The sequence below is a fragment of the Rhodotorula graminis genome, assembly GCF_001329695.1.
Source record: "Rhodotorula graminis WP1 unplaced genomic scaffold RHOBAscaffold_2, whole genome shotgun sequence".
Taxonomy (NCBI): Eukaryota; Fungi; Basidiomycota; class Microbotryomycetes; order Sporidiobolales; family Sporidiobolaceae; genus Rhodotorula; species Rhodotorula graminis.
The window spans coordinates 350,198-374,169 of NW_017264929.1; the positions used below are offsets into that span (position 1 = coordinate 350,198).

Consider the following 23,972-nt stretch of genomic DNA (forward strand, 5'->3'; position numbering starts at 1 on the left):
GAGCAGCGCGCCGACGAGGAGCGAGAGGGGGAGCGCCAGGCGCGGTCGTCTGCGCTCGGCGAGTCGGCGCATGCGCCGGACAACGCGAAAGAAGTGAGCGAAGCAGACCCGTGCGAGAGGGCGAGAGACAAAGAGAGAGAGAGAGAGAGAGAGAGAGAGAGAGAGAAGGGAGAGGTCCGAGCGCTCGCGACAGCCCTCGCTCCTCGAAGGACCGTGCGAGCTGGGTGAAGAGGCTGACATGACAAGGCGAGGAAGGTGCACACTCTTCCTCCTCGCTCAGTCGACGAACACCTTGAACGCCCTCGTGCCCGTCCACGCCCTCGCAAGCTTCTGCCCCTTGCCCGTCGGCTGGCTGAAGGCAAAGTCGACGGCGCGCCGCTCGCGCTCGATCGGGCTGCCGTAGACGAACTTGGCGGCGGCAAAGTCGAGGAGGAGAGAGGCGAGGCCGTGACGGCGGGACGAGGTCGAGGTCCAGATGCGCTGGATGCCGAGGAGGGTTGGGGACGGGGTGGACCTGCGCGCGAGGAGGAGAGGTCGATTGGGCTCGCTGCAACCTCGAGAGAGGAAGAATGGGACGCACGAGCAGAAGATGGCGCCATCGTCGTCGCCGAACCGTAGCAGGCCGGTCGACGGCTTGAGGTCGGCGAGCTGCTCGTCGTCCTCCTTGACGACGACCTCGAACGCCTCCGAGATGCGCTGCACGACGGCGGCAGCAATGACCTTGCGCTGTGGCGTAACGAAGAGGAACACCTTGGACAGGGCGAGCTGCTCGGGCGTGAGGCCGGTCGACGACAGCTCGGTATCGATCGTGTCGAGGACGTCCTTGAGCTGCACGCGCTCGAGGGTCAGTGCCGTTCTCGGGCCCCAGGAATAGAGAAGGGGAGAAGGTGAGGCGCACTTTGCGCCTGAGCGACGAGTCGGTCGCCGCCGCGTAGTCGACCATGAGCACCCTCCCGCCCGTGCGCTCCCCCCAATCCGCCGCCTCGTCGAGCACCGACACGCCCCTCGCGCCCTCGTCGCTCGCGATCCAGTCGCACCCGCCGACGACCTTCTTGTGGTGCCGCGCGTGGAACGCCTGGTCCTCGGGCGTGCGGGCGTACGAGAGGGCGCAGGTCGCGCACGACAAGGTGAGGTGGCCCGAGGTGCGGAACGGGTCGAGGTACAGCTGCTCGAGCTTGGGGCGCTTGGCGACGGTAGACGAGGTCGAGGTCGGAGTCGAAGAGGAGGAGGAGGAGAGGGAGGAACGCGAGGTGCGCGTAGACGTGCTCGAGGCGGACCCCGACGAGCCGCTCGACCCGCTCGACGCCGTCCGCGCCATCGCCTCGGACTGCTCGTCGTACTCGACGGCCGAGGGCGACAGGCGAACGCGTTTCCGCGGCGAGGTGCGCTGGAAGAACGAGCGCAGGTCGCCCTTGGCCGCCGGCGCAGGCGCAGGTGGTGCGGCCTCGACGGGCGTCTTGCGCTCGCGCAGCGTCCTCGCGCTCGAGCTCGGTGCGCTCTTGAGCTCGTCGTCCTCGCCCTCGGTCGTCGGCGGCGTCGAGGGGCGCTCCCGCTCCGAGCTCGCGCCTGATGTCATGCGGGCTCGGCGTCGGGGCGTCGGGGCGGGCGACGAGAACGAGTCCTTGACGGCGTCGCTCCAGTCGGAGCTCGGGGCAGGTGGCTCGTGCGGTCGGGTGCGGGTGGGCGAAGAGCTGGATGCGGTGGAGGGGGGGCGGCGGGAGGTCGAGGGCCTGGGTGGAGAAGACGAGAGTCAGTGAGGGGCGCGGGTGCTGCAGGCCAGACGCGAGGGCGCACATTGCCGATGTGGAGGTGCTGATTGGTGCTGCTGCAGGCTTGCGCGCGCCGTACTGCCGCTTGACGGCCGGCCGACTGCTGGGAGATGAGGAGGGAGGCTCGCGTCAGGGGGGCGTGAGCGGGATGGACGGGCGAGGGGATAGGGGGCGCACCTCGTGGACATGACCAAGAAGTACTGCGTCGTGCAGGCGATAGCCAAGAAGGTGAGGGCGAGGACGAGGACGAGCAGAGCCAAACAGCGACGACGACGCGCCGCGAGCGCGTCGGCCTTCCCCGCAAAGTCCAGTCTCGAACAGAATCTCTCGCTCGCGAGCTCTCGCAGACGACCACAGAGCTCAGTATGCACGCCCTTTGCCCTTGCGGTCTCGTTGTACAGCGTGCAGCTCGACCTCGCCACTGCTGCTCAGCAGCTCGTCCGTCCTGAACTTGTCCGCCGTCTCCTCGACCCGCATGTTCATCTGCCGGCGACACGGGGCGGCGACAAGGTCAGCTGGCGCTCCTCTGAGAGACACAGAGAGACGAGGACGCACGTTGATGACGCCAAGCCCGATCGTCTCGAGCGGCGCGATCGTGCTCAGGTCGATGTCGCTCGCTCGACGACCACGCCCAGGTCGCTCGCCGCCGTCCTCGGCCGCCTGCCGCCGCTCTGCCGGGACCCACTCGGCCGGCACGTGCTGCGCACGTGAGAGGGAGGGTCAAGGAAGGCTCGCAAGGGAGAGAGGCGGCGAGGGAGGGGACGCACCCCTGCTCGAGCCGCTTTCGACTCTGGCGGCGGCGCGTCGTCGCGCATCTCGAGGATGATGGCGAACGTGACTTCTGCAGGACGACAAAGGGTCAATCGTGCTCCGCAATACCGAGCAGGAGGAGAGTGGGCGCACCTTGGCTGAGGCGCTTGAGGAGCGACTGCGAGAGATTGAGCTTGAGGAGGCAGGCGTGGAACAGAGGCTCGACGTCGCCCTGAGCGAGGCCGTCCTTTTGAGGCCTGTGGGACAAAGTTTCGTCAGGCTTTCGACGCGAGGGTCGGAAGAAGAGAGAGGGAGAGCGGACGCACGTAAAGTCGTCGCCGTCCTTGGGCAGGGCGCTTTGCGAGACGAGCCATTCGAACTCGAACACGAAGCGCTCGAGGGGCGTCTCGTCGCCCGCCGTCTCCTTGATGACGAGGATGACCCTCCTGATCGTGCCCTGGCGGTACAGAATAGTCAGGAGGCGTTTGACGGCGGGCGAGGAAGCGAGGGGACGCACCTTGTCGAGCTCCTCGTGGATGCACTCGAGCACGCGGCCGAGGTAGGCGTTGAGGGGCGAAGCGCGCGACTGCCAGGTCGGAACGTTGTACTTTTTGACCTGGTGGAACAGCTCTGTGCGCAGCGTACAGAACCTTACAGGTCAGTTCGTCCGAGGGAGAGGAGGGGCGAGGGGCACCGGGCTTGGACGGCAGGGCGCACCTGCAGGGTAGACCTGGCGGATGTACAGGATGGTGTGGAAGGCGACCTCGACTGCGGAGAACAGGATGCAAGGGCGGTCAGCTCGAGAGTCGGCGGGCGAGGTGGGGCGCAGGAGGAGGGGAGGCGGCTCACGGTAGTCGCGCACGAGTTTGAGCACCTCTGCGGGCGGGTGTGCGGTCAGTACGAGATCTATACGGGGAATGCGTGGCTGCACGCACCTTTGTAGGTGAGCTGGCCGCCCATGTCGACTGACCGAGGCGGTGCTTGCGAGGTTGCGGAGGTGGAGAGCGGCGGCGACGGCAGGTGGTGACGGCAGGCGCAGCGCAGGAGGCTGCGACAGCTCTGCAGAGGCGCAGCAGGGCGCAGCGAGCGTGTGTCGAGAGGGATCGAGGTCAAGCCGGATGCGGCTCGCGGGCGGCGATGTCAAACGGCCGCAGCTCGTCTCGTCTCGCTCGCTTTGGGCTCGTTCTTGCTCGCAAGGCCGCAGAAAGAGTGTTTGCGTGGCCTGGTACGACTTACAAGCCAAGTGCTGGCCGAGAGAGAGCGAGGGAGCGGGTTTGGTTGTGGCTCGCGGCGCGGCGTCCAAGTGTGGGCGGCCGCGCCCTCGTCTGAGCGGGCTTTCGACGAGTTCGAGCTGCTGTGGCCGCTCACGACGAGACTCGGGTGGCAACAAGCCCCTCTGTCCGGCCGCACGAGGCGCTGGGAGCGAGTCGGGCTGGGCGCGCCTCTCCTCGCTGCGCCTCCTCCCACCCTCGCCCTCGTTCACTCGCCGCCAGCACCGCCCACTCGCCTGTCCAGAGCAGCGAGTACCTGCCAGCACTCGGTACACCCCCACTCGTCACCCGGCGCACCATGGCAGCAGCCGCTCAAGGCCCGTTCAAGCTCAAGCTCACGCTCGGGGGAGGACCACAAGGGCCATCCGCCACCGCCGCACCACTCCACCCGGCACACCCGGCGCACGCCCACCACCCTCCACCAGCCACCGGTCACCCACCCGCACCACACCCGCCCTCGGCCGCCTACGCTCCGCCTCCCTCGACCTCGTCCCCTCAGCCGCACCGTCAGCCGCCTCCTCCTCCTCCTCCCGGCGCGCCGCAGCACTACGCCCACCAGCCCGCCCACTACCCGCCGCAACATGCGCCTCACCTCCCCCAGTACCACCAGCCTCCAGTCGCCGACGACCACGGCGACCGCGTCTCGGCCAACAAGTACCGCAAGCTCAAGCAGCTCCACCTCGACGCCGTCGCAAGCCGCGACGACGCCCACCTCGCCCTGTACCGCGCCCAGAAGCTCATCGCCCGCCTGCGCGACGACAAGTCGTCCCTCCTCGACCGCGTCGTCGAACTCGAACTCGCCGCCGGCCTCACCTCGGCCGACGTCGCCCACCTGCGCGACCAGGCCCTCCGCTCCGAGCGCGAGCTCGCCTTCCCGCTCCTCCACCCGCCGACCCCGCTCTCGATGGCCGACCGCGCGCGCCCTCGCCCCGTCCTCACCACCTCGACCGACCTCGCCAACGACCAGTACAACGCGCCCATCGGCCCGGCCCCGCTTCCCAAGACGCTCGCGCCCCGCCAGCGCTCGCACCACCTGCGCACCGCCGTCGCGGCGCAAAAGCTCCGCGACGACTACGACGCGCAGCGCGTCGCGCACGGCCTCCCGCGCCCGGCCTTCCCCGCCGTCGCCGTCCTCGGCCTCGAGGGCTCGTCGATCGCGCTCAACGTCGAGCGCGCCATGTCGGGCGTCGAGCTCGTGCCCGCCGCCGAGGTCGCCGCCGCCGCTCGCGCCGGCAAGCGCCCGCGCGAGAGCTCGAGCGGCGTGAGCGGCGGCGCAGCGGCGCGGCCACGAGGGCGGGCCCGCCGCTCGAGCTTCTCGCAGCCGACGGCGGCTGCCGCAGCGAGTGCAGCAGGCGCCGTCGACGCGCCGACGTACAACAACCTGCCCAACCCGTTCGCCGCCGTCGGCGCCGTCCCGCTCGGCTCGACCATGGCGCGCAACAACGCCGAGGCGATCGCGGCCGCCGGGCCGAGCGACGCGCACGCGAGCGCCGTCGCCGCCGCCGCCGGTGCAGCTGCGCCCGAGGCGTCGGTCGAGCCCGACTCGGTCATGGACGACGCGGCGTCGGTCGGCTCGGGCGAGCACGGCGAGGGCGAGGGCTTCCTCGACGAGGACGGCGGCGACTACAAGCCTGCGGCGCGGCGTGCCGGCGCGCGCAAGTCGGACACGGGCGCGGCCGGCGACGGCAAGCTGTTCAAGCCCAAAAAGGTCAAGCAGCACAACCTGACGACGGGCACGTTCAGCATCCCGCCGATCGCCCGCAACCCCGACGGCTCGGTGCGACTCCCGGCGTCGGTCGGCATCATGCAGATCAAGAGCCTCGGCAGTGCGTCCCTCTTTCTCTCTCTCTTTCCTCGCCTTCCTCGTCGTCCTAGACGAGGCTGACCTTTTCCCCTACGTGTCTCGCCTCGCAGCGGTCGACCCTCGTGAAGGCTTCCACACCGAGCGCTACATCTTCCCCGTCGAGTTCGAGGCGACGAGGTGCGCTCCCTCCCCCTACTTCTGCGCGACCGGATCTCGAGGACTCGTCCCTGACCTTCTCCCCTTTCCTCTCGCGCAGGCGCTACCCGTCCATGGTCAACCGCACGGGCACGGCCGACTACACGTGCCGCATCACGGACGGCGGCGACGGCAACGCGCGCTTCGAGCTGTACCCGTCGGACCAGCCGGGCGTCGTCATCTCGTCCGGGACGCCGACGGGCGCGTGGAGCCAGGTCGTCAAGGCGACCAACAAGCTGCGCGAGCGCAACCACTCGAACTCGGTGTCCGGGCCCGACTACTACGGCCTGAGCCACAACGTCGTCAAGGCCATGATCCAGGAGCTCCCCGGCGCCGACTCGGTCCCGGGCTACATCTGGCAGCACTTTGTCGAGGACGCCGCGCAGGCTCGCGCGCCGCCCGGCGGCGCGGCAGGCGGCAAGAAGGCGGCGGCGGCGGCGAGCAGGCGCAAGAGCCGAGGCGGCGGCGCCGGCGCCGGCAACGACGGGTACGACCAGATGTCGCCCGGCGCGAGCGGCGAGATCGCGGTCGACGACGGCGGCTACGGCCTCGACACGGGCTACGACCACGACGAGTACGGCTCGCCAGACGGCTACGCGCCGGGCACGGCGGGCGACTACCAGGTGCAGCCCAACTCGTCGTTGCAGCACCTCCTCGCGTCGGCCAACGCCGCGCCGCCGGCCAACCCGTACGACATCCCGACGAGCATGCCCGGCTCGTCGGCTCTCGACGTCGGCGCCGGCGTCGGTGCGGGCGGCGCCATCGACCCCATGTTCAACCTCGCCGGCGCCGGCTCGGCCGCGTTCGACCCGTACGCCGTCGGCGGGCAGGCCATCATCGACCCGGCCTTCGCCGACGCGAGCACGTACGCGTACCCGATGCAGCCGGGCGGGCAACCCGTCGAGTACCCGTCGTCCGAGGCCGAGTCGGACTAGGTCGGACGGCTACGTCCCGCCGTCGTCGTCAACTCGCCCTTCCTCCTTCCTCCCTCGTCACGCCTCGCCACCTCCTCGTCTTCCTCTCGCATGTCCGCCTGAACCTCGTCGTACCCGGTCCTCCTTCGTCACCTACTCGCGCCCTCGTCGTTCGGCAGACTCGCACCTCGAGGCCGGCGCGCCTCGTCCTGCGCCGCAATTGAGCTCGTTGCGCCTGTCGCGAGCCGTCTTTGAGAGGCTGTCCGGCTTTGTCTCTGCTTCTTGCGTCGAGGCAGGCAGTGGCTGTCGTGAACTTTCCCTTCCTCCTTCCCCTCTTCTTCCTCTCCTTCCTCCTCCTCCTTTCCTCCTCGCTCAGCCCGCGCTCTGCCATCGACTCGCCTCGCGCGAACCGCCTATCGAGGCGCAGAGTGCGTGGCACACGCCGCAATCGCGCTCAACGCGTCGCGAGCCGTCACGCTCGTCCTCCCTCGGGAGCGAGCCCTGAGCGCAGAGTAACTCTTCTCGGCCGCCCTCTCTTCGCCCGTCGCCCTTCTCTTTTCCTCTCTCGTCGATCGTGCGGCATCGAGCAGTGGATGTGGTCCTCTCGGGCTGCTCCTTGCGCGACGTCGGCGTCGTCGAGCAGGAGGGACGAGGAGGGTCCGGGCGCAGCGAGGGACCAGGTCGCGCGAGCCCACCCCCTCTTTCAGGGCTGCGCTGTCGCAAGGCGCACGCGGTCGCAGCAGTAGACTGAGGGGGACATGCTGTCGATGCAGAAAGCGGGATCGCTACAAGTGGGAAGTGCGGGAGGGGAAACTGGAATACAAGGCTCGTCGACGGGTATACGGTCGTGTGTTCTCCCCCTCGTCCTCGGTCCTCCTCTCGCTCAGAGGAGTAGCGCTGCGCCGGCGCCGGCGAGAAGAGAGAGGCCCGCCGCCGCCGAGAGTCCTGCTCGTACGCCGCTCGCACCGCTCGGGACGAGGTTGAACCCTTGCTCGTTCGGCCCGCCGGGCGCAGGTGCGGCAGTGATACCGCCTGCTGGTGCGCTTGACGAGGAGGACGAGACCGGCGCCGGAGAAGGAGAGGACGAGGACGTGACCGAGGTGATCATGCCGCTCGAGGTCGAGGTCGAGTCGGTGCTCGCTGGCTCGTACGACAACGTTTCGGTCGACGAGGGCTCGACCGTCGTCTCCTCGGTGGACGTCGGCGCCGCCGCTGCCCTCGTCTCGGTCGAGGAAGCCGACGCTTCGGCTTGAGTCGAGCTGTCGACGTCCGACGAGGAGGAGGACGTCGGCGACGGCCCGTTAATCTCGTACGACCCGATTGCGAACACGTCCGAGTCGCAGTAGACAGTCGCAGGGTTGGCCGGGTCGCTGAAGAAGAGCTGGTCTGCGAGGGCGAAAAGCGCGTGAGTCTCGACGAAAAACGGGTCCGTGCGAGGAGAAGAGGACGCACAGCCTGGGCCCGGGACGAACTTGTCGGTCGCTGCGACGTCCAAGTAGGTCGATGCAAGCGAGTCGACCTTCGTCGCAAGAAGCAGCTGCGCGAGAGAAGGCCATGAGCGAGCTGAACTCGAAGTCGACGAAGAACGAGGGCGAACTTACGTTCAGCGACGGCGTGTACATGGCGCCGACGCCGTTGCGCAGGTAAATGTCGAAGTACTGTGTCGCAAGCCCGTCAGTGACAGAGCAGGACCGAAGAGAGTGACGGCGGGCGCACCTGAGTGGCTGGAGGAGGAGACGTCGCCGGGAGAAGGGACCACTCGATGCGAGCATCGCCGTCGGCGCTTTGGCTGCGGTTCAACGAACGAATCAGTATACTCGAGGTGCCCAAGAGGACGAGAGAGGCGACACACCTCCAAACGCTCGTCGCCGTCGGCGACGAGACGACGATGGCCTGAGCCACGCCGGCGAGGACGACCAGCGCCGCAGCTGTCGCACGTCCGAGCATCGTGTCGGCGAGTCTTGAGGGTTCGGCGGGAACGTCGGGTCGAATGACGGACTGATGAGGACGGATGCCAGGGGTGAGAACCGGCGATGGAGGCTGGCTCGAGGCCGGCGAGGAGCGAAAGACGGGTCGAACGAGTGTGGGAGGCCCTGAGGATGGGCGTAGGCGGGCCGCGCGCTCAGCAGGGAGCAGCAGGCGTGGGATACAGAGGTCGAGAGAGCGAGGAACGCAGACAAAGAGTCGAGCGGGAAGCGAGAGAGCGAGCCTCGAAGCCTGTTTGGGAAGGTCGACGAGCGACCTTCAAGCCCCGGTTCAGGAAGGGCCGGAGCGCAAGAGGACGCCGCACGAGGCTAATGACCTCGATCGAGCACGAGGCCCGTTGCGAGGCGACAGGAAGCCGTCGCCGAGGCAGCTCGAGCCGGCGAGGTTCGACGACGACGTCGACGGCGCATCTTTCGCTCGTCGCGCACAGGGGAGAGGGTCGGTAAAGCACAGCAGTTGATTCGAGACAGCTAGATCTACAAGGAGAGGATGAGGTGCGCCGAACCGCATGGAGGGTACGAAAGGAGGAACAGGAGGCCCGAGCGGCGACGACGACGACGACGAGCTTAGTGCTTGAACTGCGACTCGGTGACGCCGGCGCCCATGGCAGCAGTCGACGAGATGCCGCCCGTGACCGTCTTGAGCAGGTTGTCGGCGTAGTCGGCGCCGGACCACTGCGAGCGGGGAGGAGAAAGGTGAGCGAGCTGCATGGCGACGACGACGACGGCGAGGAAAGAGGTCGAGACGCACCTTCTGGTGCGTGAGGACGTCGCAGCCAATCTCGCGCTCGCGCTCCTGGACGATCTTGACGTACGCCTTCATGCCGTCCTGCAAAAGGGCGAAAGAGGTCGAGGTTAGGAAGGCCGATCTGGTTCGAGGCGGGCGAGAGGAGGAAGGGGGACGCACCTTTGCGAAACCAGCAGCGAACAGGTCCGAGATGTAGGCGTTCGAGTGCAGGCCGGCGAGCTGTGCGGCGAGGGAGAGAGAGAGAGAGTCAGGCTCGGTCCCGAGGGCTCGCTGATGACGACGACGACGACGACGACGACGACGACGACGACGACGACGACGACGAGGGGGAAAAGAAAATGAGACGCACCGTGATGAACTGCCAGACGAAGCCGAGCTTGCCGAGGTCCCACACGTAGCTCTTCATCTGGTTCTCGTCGAGGCCGGCCGCGCTCCAGTTGAACGACGGCGAGAGGTTGTAGGCGAGCCACTTGCCCGGGTGGACGGCGTGCACGCCGTCGGCGAACTCCTTGGCCTGCTCGTAGATCGGCTTCTTGGTCTCCATCCACAGGAGGTCGCAGTAGGGCGCGAACGCGACGGCGCGGTTGATGGCGCACTGCGTGCCGCCCTGGTACCGGTAGAAGCCCTCGCGGGTACGGGGCGCGTCCCAGTTCCAGTAGGGCTCGACGCCGAGGATCTGCTTGGCGAGCTTCTTGGCCTTGCGGTGCGAGACGTGCGCCGACTGCTTGATGAACTCGTCAATCTGCAAGGGTAGGGAGGAGAGGAAGAGTAAGCGACTCGCTCTCGCGCGACGACGACGGCCTCGACAGGGGGTAGAGGAGGGACGCACCTTGGACTGCGAGGCACCCTTCTGCTTGGCGGCGGCGGCGACGCACTCGGAATAGAGCATGAGCTTGGCGCCCTGGGTCCAGTCGTCCTCGACCTTTTGCAGCGCCTCGCCGACGACGTTCTTGCGCTCGGCCTCGTTCATGGCCGACACGAGGTCGTCGAGGTCCTCGTTGGTCGAGCCGAGGATGAACGGGTGGTCACGCTCGTCGACGTTGGACGAGAGGAGGGTCGCCGCCTCGGCGTCGGTGCGCGCGACGGCGAGGTTCTCGACGCCCATGATGTCGTACTGGAGGCGGATGGCGAGGAGGCGGTTGATGTGCTCCGAGATAGGGACGAGGACCTTGCCGGCCATCTGCGAGAGGGCGAGGTGGAGGAGAAGGGGTCAGTTCGAGTCGTCGCGAAAGTCGACGAGGGAGATCGAGGGAAACGAGGCCGACGCACGTGGCCACACTTCTTGGTTCCCGGCATCTGGTCCTCGACGTGGATGCCCGCCGCGCCCTTCTCGACGAACATCTTGGTGAGCTTCATGACGGCAGTCAGGCCGCCGTGGCCCGTGTCGGCGTCGGCGACGATGGGGCGCAGGTAGTCGATGTAGGGCGTGTTCTTGCGCTCTTCGGGGCTCATGCGGGAGCGAGCCTCGCGCTGCTTGCGGTCGTGGAAGAGCTGGGCCATGAAGAGGTGCTCGACCTTGTTCGGGACCGTGTTGGACGGGTAGTCGGCGAGGTCGGGGCCGGGCTCGTTGCTCGACGAGGCGGTCGACGACGACTGCCAGCCCGAGACGTAGACGGTCTCGAGGTGCTTGGCCATCTGGGTGACCTGGACCGGGTCGAGACTGCGAGGACGAGAGCGAGGCGAGGAGGGGAAGGAGGGGGGAGAGGACGGGGGTCAGCTCGGAGTCGACTGCGGCCATGCGGCTCGACTGTGCTGCTCATCCTCGCCGCACAGTGCCCATGAGCAGTGGGAAAGGCGAGGACGCAGCTCGAGGCTCGCCCCAGATTTCCCCGCGGACACCGCCTCCTCCGCACCCGGCAACCTCCTCCGGACGACGACGACGACGACTGGGTGACAGGAGAGGGGAAGGAGGACGCACGCGCCATAGGTGTGCGACGGCTCGCCTCGGCTGAAGCGCTCCTCGAGGAGCTTGTGGAGCTTCTTGCCCTGGACGGCCGACGGGTACGAGGGCTGGAGGGTGCCGCGCTTCGAGACGACGTCTTCAGGCGACCAGGTGCGGATCAGGCCCTTGAACCGGGGCGACTGCGTGGGAGGGAGGGGCGAGGGGGGCCGCAGGTCAGGTCGGGTTGCTCGTGCGAGGAGCCGGGCGTGGTCGAGGGGAGCGGGGGAGCTCACCTGCCACCAATCCTTGACGGCGGCGACCTCCTGCGCAAACACCTCGTCCTCGCGAGCTTCGAAAGAGTTGACCATGGCGGGTAGTAGCAGTGGTGGTGGTGCTGGGTCGCGTGAGAGAGGGAGAGAGGAAGGGAGAGCGAGTCGGAGGGCGCGAGCCCTTTCAGGCGCGACATCGCCGGTTCGACCAAGCCCGCGGACTCGCTTTCCCCTCGGCTTTTTGCTCGCACGCTCTCCGTCGCTCGAGCCTGTTGACTCTCGTCCCAGCCGATCAGCAGGCCACCTGCACGCGACCGCTCTGTCAAAGTCGGCCAGCTGCCCGTCTCCGCCCAAGTCCACCTCTCGACGAGTCGACCTCGTCCGACGATTGTTGCCCGCTCGCACGTCCTGCGTCGAGACAAGGCGAGAGAGAGACAACGAGAGGAGCGAGAGGAACCGCTCGCTCGAGGTGGGACGGGCACGCGTCGGAAGAACCGGGTCGAGACGATGCAGGAGAGGGGAGGCACGTGCGAGAGGATGGGGGTATGCAACAAGGGGGGAGGGTACACAGTACAAGGAAGAGGGTCAAGAAGGGCAATCAGTCGTAGATCTGCGGCAGGAGAGGGAGGACGACGAGTCAGTGCCGGGTCGACGAAATGCGAGCGAGAGAGAGAGGAGACGCACAGCCATCGGCCTGCGAGCGGCGAGAACGAGTCAGTCAGTAAGGCCGGGCACGGACGTCGAGAGGGAGTGAGAGAGGACGCACGGAATGCGGTCCTTGGAAAAGAGGAAGTTGCCGCCGGCCGACTCGGCCTCGAGGAACCTGCAGAGCGAGCGCGCAACGTCAGGACGGCGCAGAACGAGAGCACGAGAGAAAGGTGAGCGTACCTGGTCGGGAAGACGACTGCGAGAGAGGGAAAGAGAGAGCAAAGTGGGTCAGTCGAGGCGCAAGAGACGATGAGGAAAGCGGACGACGCACCGAGCTGGCCCGTCACCTCCTCGAGCAGGGCCTCCATCTGCTTGCGCTCCTCCTCCGGGAACGCTTCGTCGTGGTCGTGGCCGTCGGCGCCGCCCTTGTCGTCCTTGCCGCCGTCCTTGCTGCCGCCGCCGGCGAGCGTCGAGCTCCTCCCTCGGCCCTTCTTCTCGTTGAGCGCCGCGCCGCCGACGTCGGCCGACGAGTCCTCGCTGCCGCCGGGCACCGTCGAACGGGCGCGACGCGAGATGGTCGAGCCGCGCTGGCGCGAGCGCTCGATGCCGTCGACCTTGGACTGCGGCACGTCGAGCTTGTCGCCGTTCTGGCCGGACGGGCTCTCGCCGGCCGTCGAGCTGTTGCCCTGCCGCACCGCGTCGTACGCGCCGAGACCCTTCTCGAGGAGGACCTCCTTCTCGGTCTTGTCGCCGCCTCGGGTCCACATGCCGAAGCCGGGGACGCCCGTGTGCTCGTCGACCTTGCCCGCCGCGACGTGCACGTTCTGGTCGACGTGGTTGCGCGTCGAGTTCTCCTTGTCCATCGTCTTGCCCTCCTCGTCCTTGCCCTGGCCCATGGCGCCGCCGCCCGAGCCTCCTCCTCCGGCGCCGTGCTGGCCCGAGTGGCCGGCCGGGTTCGAGTGCGGCGGCTCGTCGCCGGCGGGCACGACGTTCTTGGGCGGCTGCGGACGAGCGAGAGAGAGGCAGATGTGAGCTCGAGGCGCTCGAGGAAGGGGGAGGAGGAGGGAGGAAGAGGCCGGCGACGCACCTTGTTGTGGCGCTCGGCCCAGTTCTGCGACGACGAGGGGCACAGGGTCAGGTCGAGGACACAGGGGAGGACGCCCACAGACAGAGAGAGGGAGGGAGAGGGGGCGCACCTGGAACTCGCGGTACTGCTTCCACGTCTGGACGAGGTCGTCGGGCATGGTGCGGAACACCTTGCGGAAGATCTGCGTGTTGCGCACGGCGGCGGCGAGCCACACGTCCTTGTAGAAGCCGTCGACGAGCGGGTCGGCAAAGCCGTACGGGTCGACCTCGGGCGCCGGCGTCGGGATCGTGTACGCGCCGCGCTCGCGCAGGTTCTTGCGCAAGGCGGTCGTGACGGCGTTGCGGTTGACGGCCTGCTCGTTGCCCTGCGCCTGCGACGCCGTGCGCTGCTGGTGCAGGGGCCGCTTCTTGTCGTCGTCGTCCTTGGTGCCGTCGGCCTTGCCGTGCGCCGGGTCGAGGTCGGGCGGGTCGTACCTCGCCTCGGGCGGGTTCGGGTCGACCTTGATGGCCTTGTCGGCCTTGCCGTGCTTGGCGTCGGGCCCGTCCTCGTCGATCGACGACAGGGGAGCAGCCGCCTCCTCGGTCGGGTCCGACATGGGCAACTTGCGCGTGTCGTCGACCTTGGACTCGTTCTGGGTGAACTCGGCGCCCTCCTGGCTGCGCTGCGGGTGCCGCTCGCTCGGGAGGTCCTCGCCGCCGTTCTGACGCGGCATGGGCGCGCCGTGGTCGCCGTGCGCCTCCTGCTCCTCCTCGCGCCGCTGCGCCGGCGAGCGCGTCGTCGGGCCCTCCTCGCGCTCGCGCTGCGCGACCTGCTTGCGCTGCGAGGCGCCGTCGTCGTCGCGGTGCTCGGGCGGCGGCCGGTTCTCGGTCATGACCTTCTCCTCGATGGTCGGGACGACGCTCGACGCGAAGCCCGGCGTGCCGTCCTGGCCCTGGACGATGCGGTCGGCGTTCGTCTCCTCGTCCTCGGCGACGGCCGACGGCGGCTTGTTCTCGCGCTCGTCCATGTCGACCCGGAGCGTCTGGCGCACCTTGCCCGCCGTCTTTTCGAGGCCGAGCGACGCCGCCTCGACCGTGCCGCCTGCGACGCCGCCGGTGTACTCGGCCGCCGAGCCGAGAGCGCTGCGGATGAAGCGGTCCGTCTTGCCCGCCTTGGCGCCGCGGTTGGTGCCGTGGCTCTGCTCGCTGTCCGGGTCCCACTCCTCGTCGCGGTGCTGGATGTGGTCGGCCTCGCGCGCCTCGAGCTCCTCGCGGCCCTCGGCCGACTCGATCTCGTCGACGTCGATGCCGAGGTGCTCGCGCATGAGGCGCACACGCATCGTGTGCGCGAAGCGGCCGACCTTGTACGGCTTGCCCGCCATGGTCGAGTCGATCATGTCGGTGTCGCGGATGATGCACGCGAGCTCCGAGTCGCGGTCGCCGCGCTGCGAGCGCTCGTTGATGTTGGCCGAGCCGATGATGGCGATGCGGTCGTCGACGATCATGCCCTTGGCGTGGATGTAGGTCTGCGGGAGGGCAGGAAAGAGTCAGGGACGGGGCTCGAGACGGATGAGGACGAGGTCGACGCACCGACTCGGTCGTGAGGGCGCCGTTGCTGAGCTTGCCCCACGCTCGCAGGCCGAAGAAGGTGATGTACTCGTCCGGGTCGATGCCCTCGCGGCGCAGGCGCGCAAAGATCGAGTGCTCGCCGCGGCAGATGGTGCGGAACTGGCACTCCATAATGAGGCGGACCGAGGACGCCTCCGAGTGGTCGAGCGGGTACGGGTCTGCGCGAGGAGGAAGATCGTCAGGTCGAGGGAGAGGGAAGGAGAGCGCAAGGGGAGAGAAGGCGACGTACAGCCCGGGATGAGGGGGACGACGACCATGGCGCGCCACGGCGTGCCCTCGGTGTGAGCGCGGATGATGCGCGACACGAGCGCGTCGCCGATCTTGTTCTCGATGATGGTGCCCTCGCACTCGCTCGAGCTGATGAAGAACTGGTTCTGCAGGCGAGAAAGGACGACGAGGAGGTCGTCGAGGAGTCAGTCCGACCGTCGCACGCGCACGACGAGGGGGAGGAGAGAGCGAGGGCGCACCTCGATGTAGACAAAGTGGTCCGAGAGCTGGATCGACTTGATGTAGGCGTTCTGGATCGAGTGCTCGACGTGCGAGATGCCCATGGACCACGGGCCGACCGAGCGACAGATCTGGACCTCGCACGTGCCCGTGATGCGCTGGCTCTGGAGCTGCTCAGGCGTAAAGTCGGGCGCCGGGATGAGGAACGGCATCTTAACCGTGTGGTTCTTGGTGCGCAGGAGGTAGTTCCAGCGCTGCATGAAGTGGCGGCACAGGTCGCGCGCCGGCTGGCCGATGATCTGCAGGCCGATGTCGTGCCTGCGAGAGAGAGTGTGGGTCAGAGAGGGCACGTAGAGAGAGGGAGAGGGAGGGGGCGAGGAGGTAGAGAAAGAGGGACGGGACGGACCAGGGCTGACGCGGGACCTTGCTGCGGTCGTACATGTCCTCCTCGGGCTTGTTGAGCGTGTGAAAGTCGAGCACGCGCTGGTTCGAGTAGTCCTTGCCGGGCCAGATCTGCGCCTTGGCCGCCTCGTCGTCGCTCACCTTCTTGCCGTCGACGCCGTCCTTGAGCGGGTTGGGCCCGTCGTCGGTCAGGACGTGGCCCGGCGTGTCCCACCGGCCGAAGCACAGGTCGAGGCCGCCCATGAAGCCGATGGTCTCGTCGATGACGCACATCTTCTCGTGCTGCAGGGGTGAAAGAGAGTCAGGGCAAGGTCCAACGAGAAAGGGCTCGACGGCGCCGACGAGTGAGAGAGGGAGAGAGAGGAGGACGCACGTGCGACCAAAGGAGCGTGCCTGTCGACGTGTGCGACGGCGAGCGCTGGACGTGAATGTTGGGGTGCAGGCCTCGCAGGCGCGTCTTGGTGTAGGTCGAGTCGACCGGCGTAAAGTCGTTCGACACCTCCTTGTACACGATGACGAACACCTGGACGCCCTCGCGGGCCTTGCGCTGCAAGAGGCGGTCGAGGCGCCATTTCTCTGCGGCCGGGGAGGAGGAGGCGAGCTTGGGAAGGTCAGTACGAGAAGGGGTCCGAGCGACGAGGCGGGAGGGACGGTCTCGACGCACCGTTCTTGATGGCGGGACGACGCAGGTACAGCTCGGGCGAGAGCCACCAGTCGTGGATGCTGCAGGGCGGGAGGAGGTGGTCAGAGCGCGAACGAGACGAGCCGGGGCCGAGGAGAGAAATCTCGACGCACTAGATCTTGTGCTTGGCGAGCGCGATCGCGCGCGAGAGGCTCCAGAAGTAGTCGCGCTGTCGAGGGAGATGCCGTCAGGAATGCCCACACCGAGAGAGGCTCGCCGAGGAGGGAGGGAGAGAGGGACGCACCCCGTCGATGAGCCACTGAGCGGCGACGTTGAGGCGGATCGGCGCAAAGCTGTCGAACCGGTTCCTGCCGGCCCAGATCGTCTTGGCGAGCATCTTCTCGATCGAGGCGATGAACTGGTCCTGCTGGCGCTCGGTCTTGGCGACGAGGCGCAGCTTGCGCTCGCTCGAGCGCAGGTAGAACGTGTGGGTCGACGAGTTCTTGAGGCCGTTGCCGTCCTCGTCGTCCTGCATGTTGGGGTGCGTCGTCGACGGGTCGCGAGGGTCGGCGACGCCCCGGTGGCCCGAGGGCGGCGTCGGCTCGTCGGCGAGCAGGTCGGCGTGGCCGGCACGCAGCTCGTCGTCGCCGTTGAGCGACTCGCGCGAGCCGTCGGGCTGCAGGAGGTTGAGGCCCTTGCGGTACACGCGCGTCGGGCGCTCGATCTCGAACGTCGAGTCGACCATGATCACGTCGAACACGTCGGTCTGCGGGCGGCGAGGACAGGGTCACTGGGTGTCGACGACGACGGACCGAGGCAGGAGAGTCGAGGACGCACCGATGCAGGGCTCTCGACAGCGACGATGTAGCTGTCGCGGACGATGAACCACTTGGGCTCGTGGCGCTTCTTCCAGCTGATCGGGTGGAAGCCGGGCTGCTTGCGCCTGCCGCCGCTCGACGACGTGACGCGCTGCGGGTCCGAGGAGCGTCAGTACGAGACGCAAGAAGAGACTGTGAGAGAGGAGGACGCACGAGGTAGCCCTGCTTGCCCTGCTCGCCGCCCCGAGTGGCGAGCTGGATCGACATGGCCGAGATCTCGAGGAACTTGCACAGGCGGTTGGCGCCGGCGCCGAACATCTGCGTGTCGCTCGTCGGGCCATCAGTATCGAGTGTGGACCCTGAGGAGGCGAGGAGAGAGAGAGAGAGGGACGCACGGTCGCACGAATGAGCTTGAGAAGGTAGTTCTCGAGCGCCTCGCGCTGCATCCTCGCAAAGTCGGCCTTGCCAACGTTGCCGCGCCCCTCGCTCTTGAGCCAGTTGAGGTACGGCAGGCTCGTCTTGGGGAACGCCGGGAACTTGTCGATGCCCTGGCGCAGGTTGGCGACGCGGTAGTGGGCGTGCAGATTGACAAAGTCCTTGAGCTCGCGGTAGATGACCCACTTGACGGCGCTGTCGCCGTACTCGAGCTCGATGCGGAAGATGGCGTGCTTGTCGTGGAACGGGTAGACCGAGTCGGTGATGCGCAGCTCTGCGAGCGAGAGGGCGAACGAGGGTCAGTGCGCGCAACGACGACAACAACGGCAGGCGAGACGGCGAGCGAGACGACGCACTGAGGTAGTTCATGAGGATCGGGATGCGCTTGTCGCCCTTGTCGTCGCGGTCCATGGTGCCCATCTTGACGAGGACGAGCGGGAGCGCGCCGGTCGACAGTTCCTGCGAGACCACGATCCTCGTCAGTCGTCGCCTCGGTAAGGAAGGCTCGAGAGGGAGGGAGAGAGAGAAGGTGACGCACAGCGACGAGCTCGTGCCCGGTGAGCGACGCGCCCTGCTTCTCCTTCTTCTTCTTGGGCTGCACGCCGCCGAGCTTGTTGCGCACGACGTTCCACGCGCTGCCCCTCCTCGCGCTCCCAGCTCCCGCTCCACCGTTCGCCGCCGGCCGCTTGGGCCCCGGTCCTGGCGCACCCGAGCCCTCGTCGTCGCTCGCGCCCTCGCGCGGCGTGCTCGCGCCCGACTCGCCCTCGCGGTGGTGGCCAGGGAGATGCAGGTGCGGCAACGACGACGACGGCGAGCCGGCGCCCCACAGGCTGCCCCTGCGGCTCGACGAGGCGCCGCCGGCGCCGCCTTGGCCCGGGCGAGAGTGCGCCGGCGCGTCCGTGTCGAACTGGTCGCGCGTCTCGTCCTCCCAGTCGTCGCCCTGCAGCTGCTCGTGCGCCGGCGCCGCGCCGTGCATGCTCCTCGGGCGCGCAGGCGTCGTCGTGCCGCTGGCGCCGTCGCGCTCGGCGGCGCCGGCGCTCCTCCTGCGCTCGCGGTTCTTGCTCGCCTGCCGGCTCCCGGCGCCGCTCGACCCTCCGCCGCCCGCACCGACGGCCTCGGCCGTCTTGCGCTTGAGCGCCTCGACGGCGTTGCGAGCGCTCTGGGCACGGCTGCGCGGCATGCCGGCGCCGTCCGACTTGCCCGCGCCGGCCGCCGTCGTGTTCGGGTCGTCGTCCTCCTCGCCGCGCAGGATGCGCGCACCGCGCTCGAGGTCGGCGGCCGTGAAGGCGCCGCGCAGGTGCGTCGAGCCGCCGGGCCCGTCGGACGACGACTCGCCGCTGCCCTGGCGCTGCTGGTCGGTGCGGCGACGACCGGGCTGACCGGCGGCGGCGGCGGTGGGCGACTTGGGGCCCTCGACGTCGCTCCAGTCGCTCGCGCTCGCGGCAGCGGCGCTGCTCGCACCGTCGTCGGGCGCCGACTTGGGCGTGCGCGACTGGCGGCGGCGCGGCTTGGCGGCCTCGGACGAGCGACGCCCTGCCGACGGGCTGCGCGCCGCCGACGACGACGACGAGGGCGAGCCGGGCGAGGTCGCGAGGCGCAGAGGCGAGCGCACGCCGGCGCCGGCGGGGCCGTTCGGGCTTGCGACGGGCGTGCCGCCACCGTTGGTCGACACGGACGACGTGCGGCTCAGGTCGGCGATGCGGCCCGGGCTCTCGGTGCGCTGCTGCTGAGCGGCGGCTGGAGCGGCGGCGTTGGCGAGGAAGAAGCCGCCCTCGCCGTCCTCGCGAGGGTGGACGAGCTGGGCGGCGCCGAGGGTGGGCGCGCCCGAGAGCGGGGCGCCCGCGGCGTCGCCGAACCAGTTGAAGCTCGCCTGAGAGCGGTGCTTGGGGCGCGGGACGTCGAGGCCGAGCGGGGACGAGGGGCCCTGGGGCGGGCTCGAGGGCGGCGACGAGAAGGAAGGGATGGGCGGGAGGAGGTAGTCGTCGCCCATGGTGGACCTGCGCGAGGGCGAGCGCGACTGGGCCGGGGATGCACGCTTGCTCGACGACGATGTAGTCGGCGGGTGGCTCGACTTGAGGAGGTTGAGCGAGGCGTTGGCGGGCGGGCGCACGAGGGTCGGGGTCGAGGGGGACGAGGCCGAGTCGCGCTCACGGGCGGCCGGGGACGCGCCGCTCGAGGTAGGGTTTGTGACGGCGAGCGAGTTGGCGGCGCCGACGTCGACGGGGCGCGGGCGTTGCTTGAGGTTGTCGGGGGACGAGGAGGCGGTGCCCGGTTGCGGCTGGTCGTGGACCGACTGCTTGTCGGCGAGGGCCTTGTGGACGATGTCGGAGAAGTCCATGGTCGACGCGGGCTCGTCGCTCGGGCAGAGCGGCGGGCGATGGATGCTGCGGCTCGAGTTGGCCGAGTCCGGGGGGCGGGCGGACGAAGGGGAGGGGGCAGCGAGGGAGCGCTCTGCTGGGGGAGCGGGAGGTGGCTCGGTGCGGGTGTGCTCGAGTGTGGACCCTCTCAGCTGAACAAGGGAGAGCAGGACGAGGAGGGAGATGACGGCGGGCGGGTGCCTCCTCCCTCCAGCTCGCTCTCGTCGTCCCTCTCTCAGACCGATTCACCTGCCTCGAACAACTCGGCCACAACCACAGCCGTGCAGCCACCGCACCCCGCAACCCGCCCGCCCTCGCCTCGCTCGCTCCACCTCTCCCCGAGCCCAGCCCTCGCTCTCGCCCCCCACTTGGTCGCCCCCATCGCCCGTCCGACCATGAGCCTCTTTGGCCTGCGCAGGTCCGACAAGCACAAGAACAAGGGCCCAGCTCCGACCTCGCCCACCAACGACGACGAGCGCGAGGGCCGCTCCCAGTCGCGCGGCCGCTCCCTCTCGCCTTGGCGCCGCTCGTCAAAGTCGCGCTCGCGCAACCGCGCCATCCAACAGCCGCGCAGCCGTGACCCCTCGGCCGAGGGCGTCCGAGGCGACGACACCGAGGGCGAGAGCGAGGGCGAGAACGCCCGCCCGATGCCCCTCGTCCAGGTCGCCAACGCCTTCGAGGACGACTCGGACGACGACAGCGAGGCCGGCAGCGTCGCCACCGCCGGCTCGCGCGACGACTTTACCGACGACGACGACGACGACCTGTTTGACGCAAACGGCGACTTCTTCGACGAGGAGGTCGAGAAGAACACCGAGGTCCGCCCCTCTCTCCCTTCTCCCTCTCTCTCTCCCTCTACGAGCTGACCTCGGTCCTCACGCGCAGGCCAACGCCTCGGCCGACACGCCGTTCGACTTTCTCACGCGCGAGGGCACGACCATGGTCTACCCGGGCGAGGGCCCCAACCTCCTCCCGCCGACCGACCCCATGTCGGCCGCCTTCCGCGCCGGCGCCATGCCGCAGCGCACCCCGGTCGCCACCCCTCTCGCGACCCCGACCCTCGCCAACCCGTCCCCGTCCTCTACCGCCGCACCCTCGTCGTCGGCGGCGACGCGCACCAACCCGCGCACGTCCCTCCCGCCGCGCCGCCGCCCAACCCGCTCCGGCACCCTGTCGTCGGCCGCGCCCAAGCTCGAGCTGCACACGGGCCGTCCCACGTTCAAGAAGAACCGCTGCACGGTGACGATCACGCACGGCGAGCCGGACCGGGTCCTCGAGGAGAGCGGCGGGAGGAAGCAGCGCAGGCGGTACCTCGTCGCGAGCGACTTGAGCGAGGAGTCGATGTACGCCATCCAGTGGGCGATCGGGACCGTCATTCGCGAGGGCGACGAGGTGCGTCCCCCCTCTCTCTTTCTCCTTCCTCCCGCAGGCGCCTTGACTGACCCTCGTCGTCTCGCCCGCAGTGCATCATCGTCTCGGTCATGGAGACCGACACCAAGCGTGCGCCCCTCTCTCGCTCTTCTCGTTCCCTCTCCCGGTCCTGACGCACCTCCCTCGCACCCGCAGTCGACCAGGACCACCCCGACGCGGCGGCCAAGCAGTCCAAGATCGCCAACCAGCGCGAGCGCCAGGCGGCGTGCCTGCAGCTCGCCCGCGGTGCGACGGCCCTCCTCGAGCGCACTCGCCTCAACGTGCGCATCGTGTGCCAGGCCATCCACGCCAAGGTGCCGCGGCACATGCTCGTCGACATGATCGACTACCTCGAGCCGACCCTCGTCCTCGTCGGCAGCCGAGGCTTGACGAGGCTCAAGGGGTCCGTCACCCTCTCTTTCTCTCTCCTCTCTTTCTCGAGCACGTACTGACTAAGTGTCGGTGTGCGCGCGCAGTATGCTCCTCGGATCCACGTCCAACTACCTCATCCAGAAGTCGTCGGCGCCCGTCATGGTGCGTCCCTCCTCTCCCTTCCCTTCTTCCCGTGCCCTCTCTGTCCCTCACTCGAGCCTCACAGGACGCGTCACTGACCGGGATCGTCCCGTCGCACAGGTCACCCGTCGCCCGCTGCGCGTCTCGCGCACCGTCCACCGCAAGCTCGCCTCGCTCGACCGCATGCCGCGCACGTCGCTCGCCGACGCCACGATCGACAAGGAGTCGCACGCGCAGGCCGTCGACGACCCGGAGGACCGCGCGACCGAGGGCGAGGACGTCAAGGAGCGCGTCGAGGAGATGAGCGTCGGGCAGGGGCAGGGGCAGGGCGGTGGGCAGGGCCTCGGGAGGGTCGTCAGTCGGGAGACGGGGCCGTGAGTGGGTCGAGTGCGTGCGCGACGAGGAGGAGGGTTTGTACCGGCGTCTGCCCTTTGTGCGTTTAGCAATCTCACCTCTCGTTCTCCTTCTCTCCTCTGCGCGAGCCTGACTCTCTTTCTCCCTCGCCTTCTTCTCCCTGCCTCTCTCGTGCGACTCAACAGGTACATGTTCGACAGGTACGTGTTCGAGCACGCCTCGCACAGTCGCCTCGTGTCCCGTCTTCGTCCCGCTCGAGCCCCTCTTTCCGGCGCATCGTCCGCCGTTCGACTCGACCGTCTGCGCCTCCTCGGTGTTGCCGCTTCTCGTCCGCGATCGGCTGCGGGCAGCTCAGGCTATAGGGCGGCGCACCGAGCGCGCCGCTCTCGGCTGGCGCAGGCTGCCGAACGCCTCTTTCGCTCTCCCTCTCCCTCATCCCGCTCTCCTTCGCCTCGTCGCCGCCGTCATGTCCGCCGTCGTGTCCTGCGTGATCCCGACCGGCATCCTCGCGCGCGACAAGTTCCTCAGCCCGCACTTTACCGGCCTGCACCTCGTCCTCAAACACCTGATCCGGACCAAGCGCCGCGACCCGAACAGGTTCGTCGTCAGGGACAGGTCGGCGCTCATCCGGTGGCGAGAAGCCGTCGAGGATCATCTCACGTCTGCATGGGTCGCCGCGCCGGCGGAGCATCGCGAGCTGTTCGCCAAAGCCATGGTCTGGTGGGACCGTCGCCTGCAGCACGGAGACCTCCTGATCGCCCAGATGGTGCGTCTCGCTCTCTTTCTCTTCCTGTCCTTCGGGTCGACGAGACATCTTCTCACGCCTCTCGTCGCTCGCAGCCGCCGACATCGGTCCTCAAAGGGTGGCTCGGCGGCGACACGAGGATGGAGCGGTACTGGGACGAGGACACCAAGACGTGGAGGACGCACCTGCCCCACGACCTGGCACGAGCGTCTGCCGCTGCGCACTCGCTCTCGAAGGCGCCGAGGGCGCAGCTCGGCCTGAGGGCGGCGCAGATTTACGGGCTCGACGGGCAGGACTGGGAGGAGAGAAACGCGGCGAGGCGGTTCTAGCAGGTGCGCTCACTGTTCCTCTTGTCCCTCGCCTCGACAATTACGTGCAACTGATGCGCTCGTCGAGACCCAGTCCTGCAGGGTGAGCTAGACGTCGACTCTCTCGAGTCCGCCTCTTCCCTTGCGGCTCGTTCTCCTTTCTCTGCCTACTCGAACCTGCATTGCACTCCTCGCTCTTGTCCTTCGACGACGAGCATCTCGTGCATCGAGCGAGAGACTCAGCCAGCGAAAGATAGCGCAAGCCGAGAGAGGTCCGTGCGCCAAATCGCCCACTTGCGAAGGTCGAGCTGGACCTCTGAGCTGCCGCCGAGGCTCGCAGCGTTCTCTTGCGCTGGCTTTACGCGCACGGTTGTCTTTCGGCCTCTACTTTAGCTGTGTACCTGCGTTACTACCGCGCTTTTGACGAGGGAGGTGGGAGCGGGCGAGGGAGAACGGACGCTGCTGACGTGGCTCGGCAGGAAGCCTCAAGCTGCAAGGGTTGCTCGCTCAAAGCCTCGCAGACACAGCCGACTCACACGAAAGCGGAAAGTACAAAGAAGCCAAGCGATGGTTCCAAGCGTCGTCCATCTACCGCCGTAAGCTGCTCCTCGCCCTCGCTCCTCGAGACCTCG

General features: G+C 68.4%; 7 protein-coding genes across 7 annotated transcripts; 3 read left to right on the forward strand and 4 right to left on the reverse strand.

Moving 5' to 3' along the window:
* Positions 1-2,628: 2,628 nt before the first annotated feature.
* On the reverse strand, positions 2,629-3,288 carry RHOBADRAFT_11408 (uncharacterized protein; the record flags this gene model as incomplete). The annotated part of the gene is made up of 3 exons (XM_018412047.1): positions 2,629-2,976; positions 3,037-3,149; positions 3,237-3,288. Coding segments are annotated over 3 exons (513 nt in total), but the record flags the coding sequence as incomplete, so codon positions are not given.
* Positions 3,289-4,025: 737 nt separating this feature from the next.
* On the forward strand, positions 4,026-6,778 carry RHOBADRAFT_49238 (uncharacterized protein). The gene is made up of 3 exons (XM_018415233.1): positions 4,026-5,616; positions 5,705-5,771; positions 5,851-6,778. Exons 1-3 carry the CDS (start codon positions 4,089-4,091, stop codon positions 6,722-6,724), a joined length of 2,469 nt encoding a protein of 822 aa, XP_018273443.1. The 5' UTR covers positions 4,026-4,088; the 3' UTR covers positions 6,725-6,778.
* Positions 6,779-7,448: 670 nt separating this feature from the next.
* Positions 7,449-8,853, reverse strand: RHOBADRAFT_51254 (uncharacterized protein). The gene is made up of 5 exons (XM_018415739.1): positions 8,556-8,853; positions 8,420-8,492; positions 8,305-8,361; positions 8,156-8,240; positions 7,449-8,089 (listed from the first exon to the last, which is right to left on the reverse strand). Exons 1-5 carry the CDS (start codon positions 8,648-8,650, stop codon positions 7,587-7,589), a joined length of 813 nt encoding a protein of 270 aa, XP_018273444.1. The 5' UTR covers positions 8,651-8,853; the 3' UTR covers positions 7,449-7,586.
* A 270-nt stretch (positions 8,854-9,123) lies between these two features.
* Positions 9,124-11,686, reverse strand: RHOBADRAFT_51255 (uncharacterized protein; the record flags this gene model as incomplete). The annotated part of the gene is made up of 8 exons (XM_018415740.1): positions 9,124-9,363; positions 9,440-9,517; positions 9,596-9,655; positions 9,786-10,178; positions 10,266-10,616; positions 10,706-11,096; positions 11,355-11,518; positions 11,612-11,686. The coding sequence occupies 8 exons, from the start codon at positions 11,684-11,686 to the stop codon at positions 9,256-9,258; spliced, it is 1,620 nt and encodes a 539-aa protein (XP_018273445.1). The 3' UTR covers positions 9,124-9,255.
* Positions 11,687-12,073: 387 nt separating this feature from the next.
* Positions 12,074-18,136, reverse strand: RHOBADRAFT_23904 (uncharacterized protein). The gene is made up of 20 exons (XM_018412619.1): positions 18,010-18,136; positions 17,614-17,927; positions 17,432-17,536; positions 17,238-17,369; positions 16,705-17,166; positions 16,574-16,629; positions 16,443-16,501; positions 16,152-16,354; positions 15,783-16,060; positions 15,397-15,694; positions 15,159-15,303; positions 14,891-15,087; positions 13,942-14,826; positions 13,432-13,725; positions 13,323-13,346; positions 12,567-13,236; positions 12,476-12,491; positions 12,354-12,410; positions 12,272-12,281; positions 12,074-12,197 (listed from the first exon to the last, which is right to left on the reverse strand). The coding sequence occupies exons 1-20, from the start codon at positions 18,071-18,073 to the stop codon at positions 12,186-12,188; spliced, it is 4,281 nt and encodes a 1,426-aa protein (XP_018273446.1). The 5' UTR covers positions 18,074-18,136; the 3' UTR covers positions 12,074-12,185.
* A 2,269-nt stretch (positions 18,137-20,405) lies between these two features.
* Positions 20,406-22,579, forward strand: RHOBADRAFT_51257 (uncharacterized protein; the record flags this gene model as incomplete). The annotated part of the gene is made up of 7 exons (XM_018415741.1): positions 20,406-20,828; positions 20,896-21,402; positions 21,474-21,510; positions 21,577-21,823; positions 21,897-21,954; positions 22,054-22,366; positions 22,473-22,579. The coding sequence occupies 6 exons, from the start codon at positions 20,406-20,408 to the stop codon at positions 22,309-22,311; spliced, it is 1,530 nt and encodes a 509-aa protein (XP_018273447.1). The 3' UTR covers positions 22,312-22,366; positions 22,473-22,579.
* A 174-nt stretch (positions 22,580-22,753) lies between these two features.
* On the forward strand, positions 22,754-23,361 carry RHOBADRAFT_41391 (uncharacterized protein; the record flags this gene model as incomplete). The annotated part of the gene is made up of 2 exons (XM_018413876.1): positions 22,754-23,053; positions 23,128-23,361. The coding sequence occupies 2 exons, from the start codon at positions 22,754-22,756 to the stop codon at positions 23,359-23,361; spliced, it is 534 nt and encodes a 177-aa protein (XP_018273448.1).
* Between the last annotated feature and the right edge of the window lie 611 nt (positions 23,362-23,972).